This window comes from Crocodylus porosus, unplaced genomic scaffold, assembly GCF_001723895.1.
Source record: "Crocodylus porosus isolate Cpor-Errol unplaced genomic scaffold, CroPor_comp1, whole genome shotgun sequence".
Lineage (NCBI taxonomy): Eukaryota > Metazoa > Chordata > Crocodylia > Crocodylidae > Crocodylus > Crocodylus porosus.
Window position 1 is genome coordinate 35,885,629 of NW_017728915.1, and position 12,832 is coordinate 35,898,460.

Genomic DNA, 12,832 nt, shown 5'->3' on the forward strand with positions numbered 1-12,832 from the left:
TCAATTACTGATAAAATATATGTTCCATAGATTTCTTCCTTCCTCTTCCTAGAAGAGGGCTTGGACCTTGCTTAATTCATACCTAAACAAAACAACCCATGTAAGACAGGCATCAAGCCCAGCCTTCCTTAGCTTTTAAACCAAATGAGATCAAATATAGTCAATCCTTCAAAGAAATGGCTGTTTAAAGGTCACTGTCAACTTGAAAATGATTCTTCAATTGAATTTTTTATCAAACTGATACAGTAACTTCTGAAAGATTAAAATGTTTTCTGTAATGATGGCTTTAGTTGAAAACAGATTATTATGTACAAATGATCTTGATCCTATGGGTTCACATGTATGTACTAAAACTACAAAGTGCCTATCATGCCTATAATGCCCTAGGTAGTGAACTTTGGCTATTAAATCACTTTATGTTAAATATTAAACTAGAAGCAGCAGCCTGAGATTACAGGCATCATATTGCCTTTCTCTAGTCACTTGAGCTTTTCGCTTGCATGAGCAAAATGTGTTTGTCTGAAGGGGAAAAGGAATGAACTAAATCATACTTGAATACACCCAACCCCTCATAATACTACATGTATGGAACCAGCAAAAGTCTGTGGTATTAAGTGGAGATGACGGTAGCTGAAGTTGCGTGCAACTGGTGCTTATTCATTTTCCGATGGCTTCACAAAGAGCAGTGCCTCACAGCTAAATTTGCAGGTGATTAGAATTTCTACCCTGCCCCTTTTGTGTATTTATGTGAACTTATATAATGTCCACGTGTGCCATTTATTTAATATCTAACATAGGACCCATAAAAATTAAGGTCTTTAAAAAAAAATTAGAAGGTAATGAACTGAAGGAAGGATGGTATAGTCAGCAATAATCTTGCTTTGAGCAAGGGTCTGGACTAGGTGACCTAGGGGAGGTCCTTTCCAGCCCTACTTTCTTATCCTGTAGTTGCAACAGGCATGTTAGATAATGGTACCTTTTCATACTGATCTTTTTCACATGCACTTCTATCTGCAGCACATTTATCTTGCCACATGTTCTCGTGCTTCAAGAAACTGAAGACTGCTAAGCATGACTCACTTTTTCCAGCAGACTTTTTTTACCACTAATTTTGGAAGGGGGGATTAAAAAAAGTCAAGGTGCATTGACTTAGCATGCAGTCTGCCTTTAAAATGGAGTTTCAAGTATGCTGATGATAACTGGAAAGGACTGTTCAAGTCTAGGAATACACGTTAGACTAACATCTTTGAGTCTTAAATTAGGCCTTGCCATTTTTTTGTTTAAAAAAGCAGGATTTTTAATAAATCCTGTACTACTGTTTTTTTGCCACCAGGTGGGAGCAGAGACTTTTTGGTTTGTAATATGCTAACATAACATGGTTTTTCTTCCATTTCTTTTGCAATTTGGCTTCTTGATAATGCTACTTTGACACAGGAGACATCTGCAATATAGTTCATTTTCGAAAAGGAGACAGCAGTTAATTAGAAATTACTTACTTGTGATGCTGTTACAGCTCTAACTTTGAGCTATAATTATAAAGGACAATCAACATAAGATCTAAACCACTCTATTAAAACTCTCTTCCACTGTCACATTGCTCATATTTAGAGAAAGATAATGATGTATATTGGCTGTTAAATATTGGAAAACATTTTGAATCTGTTTTGGACAGCAGATACATTAAGCAAGTTTGGGGGGGTGTATACTTTATATATACATGTAAAATATGAAAACACATTTCACAATATGCCTTGTCTGGGGCCAGGGACGGACCTAAAACAGTTTGTTCATGCAACTGATGGATTTGCTGTTAAATGAAATGAGGCATTTGCCTTAGAAACTGCCAGAATAGAGCTGAAATTAATATTGGAACTGAAGTATTGTACAGGTGGAAACATAAATATAATTTCTACTATTTTTCACAAAAAAAGGGTTAATAGTAATCAGAAACGCAACAAGTTTTTTTTAAATGTAGGAATAGGATTTCAGGGTGAGGGAGGAATCACTGAAGAAGGTAAAAATAAGGTGATATGTTCAACAAATTAAATGTACTATTTATAAGCATCTAAACTATAGTAAAGTGATAAATGCAGATTTAAAAAAAAATAAATTGTTTTAAATTCAGCCTAATTTTACTGCTTTGACAGGATAACTGACTAGTAAATAAGAGAGAGTCGATCTGAAATAAGTTGACTTCAAAGGGATTTTTAATACTCATATGGATTTCTTATAAGCAAAAAAAAAATCTGGCGTAGATGAATTCATGATGAGGTTAGCATGCTGGTTGTAAAAGGCAGGGTAGAGATGCACCTTATAGACTAAGATACACATATACATATTTAGTGTGTATGCATATGCGTACCTTAGTCTATAAGGTACATCTCTACCCTGCCTTCTGCCTGACTTCAGACTAATGGCTAACTTCTTCACACCAGTTGTAAATTCATATTCGTGGTTCCTTATGTGGCTTACTGTTGAGCTGGAAGGAATTTCAAGTTAAGACACTCTGCAGAGGTCTGCACTGAGTCTGATTGTGTCTTTATTAATGACCTGGCTGATGAAGTAAAAAGTACACTTATAAATTAGTGACACTAAAAGAAAGATGTTGAAGGCAGTTCAGGGGACAGGATTAAAATTCAAAATGATCTTGATAAAATGGATAAATGATTTGAAATGGCCAGATGCAGCATCATACTTAAGAAGGTGCCGTTGAATACGTGGGTGTCATATTGGATCATAAAATGAAATATTAATCATTTGTGGTGCTATTGTAAAAAGGACAAATGCCACTCTGGATAAACTAATAGTGCCTTTGTTAGGACTCAGAAAGTAATTGTTCTGTTTGGTCCTAGGAAGGTATTATCTGGCATACCATGTCCAGTTTTTAGGCACCATACTTTCAAATGTGGACAAATTTGATAGTCTGGAAGAGAGAAATGAATAAAAATGTAGAACATTACCTATGACAAATGGATGGAAAAACTAATTGCTCTAGAAGGGCAGATTGAAAGATGGGAAATCACAGTTAGGTCTGTAGAACGTATAAAGAAGGCAGTTATTAATTGCCGTCTAGCATTATTATGGAGAGAGCCAAAAGAAACTGGGTTTTCCACCAAGGATTTAGCTTACATTGTTAGGAGGACATTTCTTGCTGAAAAGATTTTTAAGGATTGTGTCACAATCATAAGATTCTTAAATTTACATGTTTGTAAATAGTTTACTTCTATGAAAATATTGCTTTAAATGAGTGACTGACAACTCTTTCCAGTGCTTGACCACATTTTACGACATGGGGTCAGTATTTCCCTCTTATTTTACTCAGAAAGGGGGAAACATGTGTAATCCTTTTTCTTCCTGTTACTCCCTCAGAGCAAGAATCCATGCTCCCAAATAGATTCATTTTTGTTTTGAAACCATGATAGAAATCGGCTTGGCAGTCAGTCATTTTGGGTTGAGTAATTTCTGCCTCCTTTCTTGATTGACTGAAATTGGAATTTAAATGAGTGTATGTAACTACAAGGAATAAGTTATGATAGTATGATTATCAAATTAGTGTTAATAAAATGCTGCTAAAAAGTTTGAGAAAATGAGATATGAGTGATGTTTTAAGAAGATACTGGGTGGGGGGGAATGGAATAAACAAGTTTTTTCCAGATTTCTAACTAAAGTAGTAGTTACCATTAAAAGGGAACAGTACAGCTTACCCTAAGAACTAGAACTGCAAAGAATACAGGGAAGTATGTTTATGTGTTTATGAAACTTCAGCTTCTGTTTATACTTTTGATTTTTTTTTTCCCCTGTTCATTAGGTTTGGAAGCAAGATGCTAGATTTAGCATGATAATTGGGTTTTAACACAGCAGTTACTGGAGGTATAAAATACCCAGTGTTATAATGGACATCTCTGGTAGAAATTCCAAGAAATAAGCCTGTAAGCATTCCTACCTTTAAAGGAAAATTTGTGGGGCAAATATTCTAAGACTAAATCATTAGCTACAGCTTCTGAAACATTTCAGCATTAATCAGTTAGGTAAAATTAGTATACAGAACCTCTTTAAACAATATTTTATCACAAATGTGTGTGTCAGTGTGGAAAAGCTGTAGTCTTTCCATTTAGGGCCAGTCTGTACATGCAGGTAAAGGTGCCATAGGATCTAATGTGCAACCCATGTAATTGCACCTCCTGCCATGCCACGTGCATGGTAGAAAGTGTGATTGTGGGATCACTAATCAGATCCCATCACGTCTTACTGCTGATACAGCATAGGCCTGACCTTGGGCCCCCGCTGCACTGGCAGGAAGCAAGTTCCCGCAGTTTGGAGCTTTCTGAGCTGATAGGGTTCCCAGCTGCAGGAGTGCTCCAACCACCCCTGCAGCTGGGAGACCACAGCAGTTGCTGTGTCCCAACTGTGGAGGGGTGCATGCGGCACCCTGGCAAATGACAGATTTCAGCACCTGCAGTCTTCCAGCTTCAGGGGCGTAGGCTACACATGCAAATTAAAGCTGGATAGAAACCAGCTACCAAGTTATTACATGTTTTCCAACAATAACTATAGTTTGCTGGACCTTTTTAAGGCACCATAGTTAGTTTGCACATGTAGCCAGTCTGAATTCATTGCAAAGTTTTACCAGGTAAATGTGCAGTAGATGTAACATGTAGAGAGGGCCTTTATACATTTTAGATGGTTTTACTTTCCTGATGCCAGAAATAGTTATTAATTAGATTGGTGAAGGATTTAAATGTTCTGAGATTTCCATTCTGTTTCCTTTTGATAAGAGTGAACTTGTCACAAAATCACTAAATTAGCATTGCAGAGTAATCCGTGTTAATGAAGAAAAATGATCTAGTAGAGCATACTGTGTGAAAAAGGACTTGGCTTTTGTTCACAGTTTTGTTTACCTGCTGTGTAATCTTGAGCAAGTTGCTTCGCTACTTAATGCCTCTAGTTCTCCAGTAACACCTTTTTATTCTTTTGGATGCATTTGACCTATTTAATCCCTGCTGTGAAGATTTTAATGGAATGCCTACATTGTTAGTTAGGGTTGCTCCCAGGCCCACCGTGCTCTGACCCTTGTCTGCCAGTCGCCCACATTACAAACTCACAGGCTTATGGCTGGAAGGTTAAAACTAGATGTTGCCAAATGAAGTGGATCACTGTGCTGTGGCGCAGCTGATCTGCTTCACAGGGTGAAACACATTGCCCCTTGGTATAGGACAAGGGGTAATGTGATCTCCCAGCTTTCCTTGCCCAACCATACCCAGGGCACGGGTCTGGCTGAGCCAGGAAAGTGCTGCAGAGGTAACAGATGCCTGCCTCAATAAACCAGCAAAATCTGTTAGCACCTTTTGCTCTGCCACTGGTTTTTCCTTTCATGTGGTGTGGCAGAGGGAATTGGCATCTGTTCAGCATCTGTGCTGCCATAAAAATTTTTATGGGGGCACAAATGAAACATCAGGCAATGTCTGGTTCATATTTCCTGGCATACGTCCAGCCAGTTTTCCTCCTTAGCCTACGCCTTGTCTTAAGTGTGTTCCCAGTCTACCTAACCTAAGCAGGGTTGAAATACTGAGATTCTGCTTGTGACCTTTTTGCACCTATTTCCTGTGTCCGCTGATGTGATCTGAGCATAGTACAGAAGGAAATGCGGCGGGGCAGCATGAGTCCTCAAAGGGCACTGCTTGGGTTTCCAGTTGCTTTTCAGTGGGCCTTACTAGGAATTAGTCTGCCTGCCACTTCTCTCTCCTGTGTTTCACATATATAACAGCAAAAAAATATTGGGGGAGGAGCAGCTTGTGTGGTTCAGCACAGTTGCGGGCAATCCTAGAGTTGCCCGAAATAAGAGGTATAGAAATACCCGTAGTGTTTGATACATTTTTACAGTGCCTAGCACTGTGTGGTCCTGGTTTAGTTTGGAGCTAAATGCTACTGTAATAAAAATAACAGTAATTTTCTCTTATTTTGGAGGTGTATTTGCTTAAGTTCCACATTTCATTTAAACATTTGTTGCCATCGTTCAAGTTCTAAACAGCTCAGATTTTGGAAACAACTTCCTGCCTAGTTTCCTATTACAGGTTCCTGAGTAAGGGACAAGACTTTCGAAAGTGCTCAATCCCGGTTGTGCTCGCTGTTGCAAATTTGGCCACTTTTTTTCCTTTTTTTTTTTTTTAAGCGCCCCAGTTGTGGATCCTGAACAATTTTCAGGATTTGACTCAAGTTCTTAAAAGTTACGCCACTGCTGAGACATTTGAAAGAAAAAAAAACAATGGGCAATGTTTTATATAGGTCAATGTTTTATACTTCCTCTGTGACTGTAAACCAGCCAGCAGCTAACACAAACTTCCCAGAGCTGTGTTAACATTAATCCCTGTTGTTGCACAAAGATAGTTTTGGCATAAATCAGGGTTAAGTTGAAACTTCTAAACTAAAATGACTATCTCAGTTGAATTGCATTCAGACCGGGGAGAAGCTTGCCACACATTCTAGAAGATTAGTGTCAGAGTATTAAATTGATAAGAGTTATGTATATTAACCTCCCCTTTCCCCAAAGAAAAAACCAATATACATGTTGTTATAAAAAAGTAATAATAACCGTACCCAAATCCTGTAATGGTTTTAGAAGATCATTAGAGTTAGAAAAGCTTTTGATATAGCAGCCTTCACTCCTACCTAAAGTCGAGATGATTTTCCATAGAAAAGAGAATGTATATTTGATATCAATCTCCTATTGCTCTTAAGAGGACTCTGAGGTATTACAATCTAATGATTTTAAGAATCTTGATGGATAATTTTTACTATGATGAAATCTTTAAACTAATTTAACTCTCTCTTCTGCTAAATTTATTTTTTCATTCTACAGAATTACTGGAGAATGTAAAATTAATACATAAACCAGTATCTTTGCAACCACGAGGGCTGATCAATAAAGGAAACTGGTGCTACATCAATGCTGTATCCTTATCTTGGAGAATGAATTTAATTTAAGCTTATGTTTGTATATTATGGCAGTTGTCAAGTTAAGTTTGTTCTGTTTGTACAATAAACAATTCACATTAGATTAACAAAGTAATTCCTGGTTGCCTGCTCACTAGTATTTTTCTTTAAAAAAATAAAAATAAAAATGCACTTCAGCTATGATGCATGCATTAAAAAAAAACCTTTATATTTACATAATAATAGGAACGGGGGTATTCTGGTGAGGGTCAGTTTGTTTTTATTTTTTCTAAGAAAGCACCTACAGAAAATGTTATCTTTTGTTTTCCATATCCCTTCCTTGCAGATGTTTCTGCTTTTTGTGTTGACAACACAGAATCAAAGAAACTGAATCAAAATAAGTTAAATAGGTACATTGGGAACATAGGACTGGAAGGGACCTGCTTAATCATGGAATCCAGTTCCCTTGTAGACCAATTGTCATATGACGCTGTTCCTAAATTGCCAGGCTTAATCTTAAATCTGGCTAGCTTGTTTGTCCCCCAGTACTTCAATTGGAGGGCTGTTACAGAAATTTTAATCCCCTGGTTATAAATTCTCTGATTTCTAGCGTACATTTATTCAAGGACAGATTTATGTCTGTCTGTTCTTGTGCCAACGTTGGCCCGGTATTTTAAGTTGCTGATCTTCCTTGGTTATTTGTCCATCTATGTAGAGAGAGCAGTCATATCCCCTCCCTGCCTTCATGTGCTTTGTAAGCACTCTTGAAAGGTAACTTGTGCATTCTCATGATCATTCTGATTAGTCCTGCTTCAGTTTGGGAGTCTTTCATGAACATAGGCAGAATTGTATACAGTATTTCAGATGAGGTCTCTTTTGCTGCCTTGTTGAAAGGTGTTAATTCTACCTTCAGTCTGCAGGAATGCATTTTCTCATATGTTCCAGCTTCTAGTTTGCTTTTTTCAAGACCTTATCACAACTGCACAATTATGGTCATTTTGTAAATGACTTATAGTCCTAGATCTTTTTTGTCCTTATTTCCAATTGATATGCCTCCATTCATTTTTGGCTTTGCTAGTAATGGTCAAGACATTTGATTTTTGGGACTTTTTGAGGGTGAAAAGCTGTCTTACGTTCTGTATTCACTTTGTCTTCTTCCTAATAGCTCTTCAGGAAACCTAGAAGGTCTTACCATTTATAAACTCCCTCTCTCTTTTTTTTTTAAAGACATTTTTATAGTTAGTTTTTACCTGTATTGTATGTTTTCCTTGAGATGAAAGATTTGAAGTGTGTGAAAGAGATGAATAGATTGAAGCTAAGTCATGTTATGCTGTTAGGTTTTTTTTAATGTGATTTCTATGAGTCAGTTGTTTAACAAGCTTACATAATGTGTGTTCGTTAATTGTAACGATTGGATTGTCTATGTTTCAGATTAATATTAAGCTTTAAAATTACTGGAGATTAAATATCTAATCTTGCTTTTGTGACTGTTTCCTTAATACTATTATACAGACATTGCAGGCCTTGGTTGCTTGCCCTCCAATGTATCATTTAATGAAGTCCATTCCAATGTATTCAAAATCACAACGGCCATGCACCTCAACACCAATGATAGACAGCTTGTAAGTAAACCGGTTACAAATTCTCAGTGTCTCAGTTTGCTTAAGTACATGAACTCAACCCAGTGTTTTAGCAAACCACTGTATTACTGCAGTTGAAGAAAACTGACACAGTAACATTTAAGACCCATAAATTACTGGGGATATTTTAGTTTAGCTTTCAAATGGCATTTTAATTTTATAGCCAACTTCTGATATTACTTACAGGCAGTCAAGGAGGGAGAATATTTTCCACTGTTTTATTTCCTGTGGATCAGCTTAGCTCAGAAAGATTGTTTTGAATAAGCTGAAGGGGACTGAATCTGCAACATGGCTGTGTAGTAAAGCTCAAAAACCCATTTAATCATTTTTTTTCTTTGGGAGACAAAGGATGACCATGTTATTTTGTGCATGTTTTTTTTAAATCTTACTAATGTGGACTTGGGGTTTTTTTTGGACTTGTCAGGGACTATTGTGATCTAATATTCTGATTGTTTTATCTGATAACTTATCCTGCACAAATACTTTTTATGTAATATGTTGATGATGCCTAGATGTTCTTTCTGTCTCATTTCAGCATTCGCTTGATGAATGAGTTCACTAATATGCCGGTACCTCCTAAAGCAAAACAAGGTGAGTTGGGAGTAAACACCTTCTTCAACATAGATTTCTACGTTAAATATTAAAAGCCAAGGGTGTCAAACTTACGATCCCTTGGCTGGATCCACCCTATGGGTTGCTGGATCCACCCCATTTGCCAATCCCGGCGCCATGTGCTGCATACACTGTGCCACTGGAGCAACCCTGCGTATTGACTCTGAGGCTGGTCCGGATTGGGCTGTGCCAGAACCAGCACCCAGGGCCAGTCTGGTGAGGCACTGCAGGCAGAGTGCATCCTATACTGCCCCACCTGTGCTGCATATGGCATGTATGGCCATTCCAGTCCTGCACACTGCATGCAGTGGCCCTGGGGCTTGTCCTGCATTTGGAATAGGGGTCTGGCACATGGGCTATATGCAGAGCCCCACCACCGCACCCCTGCACATGGATTGTGGTGCAGCCCAATCTGGACTGGTCCTGGAGCCAGCATGCAGGGTTGGTTCAGTGAGGTGCTGCATGGACTTGACCCCCTGTACAGCCTGCAGCACTGGCTTCAGCCAGTACACATCCCATGGTGGCCCCACATGGTGTGGGCATAGCAAGCCCCAGGGCAATGTGTACTATGTGCTGTGCGTTGACTGGACCCAGATTGAGCACCATGAGCTCTACGTGGGGGATCAGTCCTGGTCTGGGTTGCAGACTAGCCCAGTGACCATCATCCAGCCCATAAGCCAGAAGAGTTTGATACCCTACAGTAAGCTCATGGTGCAGGGATCATTTCTGTATTACGTGCTTGCATCAGTCAACCAAGTGCCATCTTTGTCAAGAGGGTTAGCAACATGATGGGCGAGTGCTCTCCCTTTGGTTCAATCTGTTGTTAGTCTAGCCGCTCTTTATATGGAATAGTCTTCTGTGTCTGTGTATCGTCTCTTTGGTTGACCCTCTTCCCTGGTATATAGCCCTGTTATATCCTTTTCTTGCCTCTTTTTTCTGTTCAGCGCTTTCTTCCCATTTTGGACCATAACAGAGAGAATCATCTCTTTGTTGTTGCTTGTATAGTTCCTGACATAATATGGTTGGGAGCTCATTAGTATTTGTTCTCCTCCTCCTTCCTTTCAGGCTCTATGAATCCTTGAGTTTCTTAGCTGCTCTTGGACTAATTCTACTGCTCTCTGTCAAAGGAATATTTCTCCCATTAGAGAAGTAACATTTATGAACTTTGGCCTTTCCCAGTTGCCACAATTACTTCTTGCTTGATTAAAAGGGCATGCACTGCAAGCATTGCTTTTCTGTCTTAACTTGGACAATCTGCTGAAGTCGTGGGATATGCCTCTAACAGAATAAAGCAGTAGGGCTGTGTGAAACGGGCCCTATTCAATTCGGATTCCGATTCGGCCTGAATCAGGGACAGTGATTCAATCGATTGATTTGGATCACTGTCCCTGATTTTGATTCGGCCAAATCCAAATCTGAAGATTTGATGCTGATTTGACGAATCAGCCATTCGGACACAGGCACAGTTTAAAAGGTTTTTTTTACTTACCTTGAGGTAGCAGATGCAGCTTGTGATTACTGTGGTGCTGGGGCGCATGGAGCATACCACAGGAGCATGGGGGGCTCTCCAGCCTTCTCAGCAGCAAACCCGGATGTGGACTGGAAGTACTTCCGTGTCTGCCGAGGAGTGCGCTGAGGGCCTCCCTGTGCCTGGCTCAATGATTGGCTGCAGGGGACCCCAGGTTCCCCCCAGCCCCAAGAGGCACCAGTGGCAGAGCCGGAGGGGCGTGAGGGGCCACCCTGCGCGCTTGCCAGCAGACCAGAAAGCGGACCAGAAGTGCTTCTGGTCCACTTCTAGGTCTGCTGCCAAACACGCTGGGGAGCCCCCCGTGCTTCTGTGGGATGCTGCATCTGCCCCAGCACCACAGTGTTCAGAGCTCTTGCTACCTAGCGATGTGTAGAAAAAACATTTAAAGATGTATCTACATCTGAATCTGTCTGAATTGATTCGGAGGGGTTCCAACTCGATTCGGAGAGATTAAAGGGTCCTCTAATTGGATTCAGATTTTGAGATTCAGCCACCGAAACAGGCCGTATCTCCACTGAATCAAATCAGGGACCGAAGCTTCACATAGCCCTATAAAACAGTACCCTGCAGATAACCTAAGTTAACTACACACACTAGGAGGAAGCAGGCTAGGTGCTTCAGCATGGCATATTTACTAGGTTTAAAAAATCCTGTTAAGAAGTAGACCAAATTTATTCTGATGCAGTGCTGTGCACTGATCTGGCTATTCTGTTTCTACTTAGAGAGCTACTGCACAGGGAGCTAGTTGAAATATTTCTGCTTGGTGTTTTGCCCTATGTAGGCAAACCTTTTGATTTCAATTTATTTACAATCTTTGATTCTGCTCAACCGCCCTGGTTCCTATTGTATCTTTTCTGTTATCATCATCCTCCCTTATAGACCCCAAGAATTTATCTTAGTGTTTTTAAGGTAGTTGTCTGCCTTTGTTTTTTTTAATTAAGGGCCTAAACTTTGCATCCAGGTGTAACAATACAGTCCTAAAGCAATCATTCCTGAGTTGTGCTTTAGTTTTTTCCCTTACTTTACATAATATAAAAACTTTACAAATGTGTGATTTCTGTTTAAAAATTTAAAAATCTGTCGTGAATACATGAAGGGGGAAGAAGTAAGATCTTCCCTACCTTAATTACAATATCTTTTTCAGTTTCATTTTATCTCTAAATTCATTTTAGTCTGATTTTTTTCTTAAAAAGAAAGAAGATATTTTTACTTGAGTAATTTATGCACATGTATTTCAGTATAATCCTGGATTAAATATGGTGTATTTTTCATACTGTAAGGAAGCATGATGGAAAAGTCAGCTGTTCTAATGGTTTCCAAATAGGTTAGACATTTTTTGTGGTTTGTCTTAAAATTTCAAGCTGGAAAACAAGTGTCTTTTGCAATTGGTTAATTTTTTTGGTTACTAACTGTATTCTGGTAATGTCAACATAATTTTTGAGGCCAGAGCTCTGTATCAGTTTGAGCATTCAGTGTCAATAAGTATTGCTTTTTTCCTAGCGAATATAATGTAATGAGTGGCCTCTTAGGTGTAGAAGCATAAGCAGGGAGGTTTACTCCTGGGCTCTCCGAGTACGCAGTCGACACAGAAAATAGAGAAAGTAGATCTCAGATTGTGAATTTGTCCTTGGGTTTTTTGGGTTTTTTTTTTTCCGTGTGTACTTTCACATTTTTTGGTCAACATTACTTGGAAGAGCAGAGAGACTACTGACATGTTTTAAAATACTGTTTGGTGTTTTCAGGTATTAGATGACTTCCTCATTAGAATGGATATACATGATTCTTGAGAAGTTGCGGGGATAGGGAGCTGTCACTTAGGGAGCCTAGGCTTGATTTTAAGAAAAGCTCACTTCAGTTTTTTACATTTAATAATAAGATAAGTTTGAGACCCTAAAAAGCTGCTGATATACAAGGTTCTTTAGCAAATATGTATTAAAAATCCATGTAAGATGCAGTTCCAAACACTGGTAAGTAAAATATCTGAAGTGGAACTGTAGGGTGCCCTATGTTAATTATGGTAGCTAGTAAAGTAGATTTGTAAAAATATACTCTTATTTCACAGGAAAAGTACCTGATTTAAAAAAAAATCTTAATACACTGATTTTTCTCAGGTCAGACAAAT

At 38.9% G+C, this 12,832-nt stretch overlaps 1 protein-coding gene across 1 annotated transcript in view; it reads left to right on the top strand.

Annotated features, from left to right (window-relative positions):
* The window catches only part of USP10 (ubiquitin specific peptidase 10), a 48,236-nt gene that overhangs the window by 18,699 nt on the left and 16,705 nt on the right, over positions 1 to 12,832 (top strand). The window contains exons 8-10 of the mRNA XM_019535447.1: positions 6,857 to 6,948; positions 8,443 to 8,552; positions 9,106 to 9,161. Coding sequence (XP_019390992.1) covers positions 6,857 to 6,948; positions 8,443 to 8,552; positions 9,106 to 9,161 — 258 coding nt within the window. The remainder of the gene's footprint in view (positions 1 to 6,856; positions 6,949 to 8,442; positions 8,553 to 9,105; positions 9,162 to 12,832) is intronic.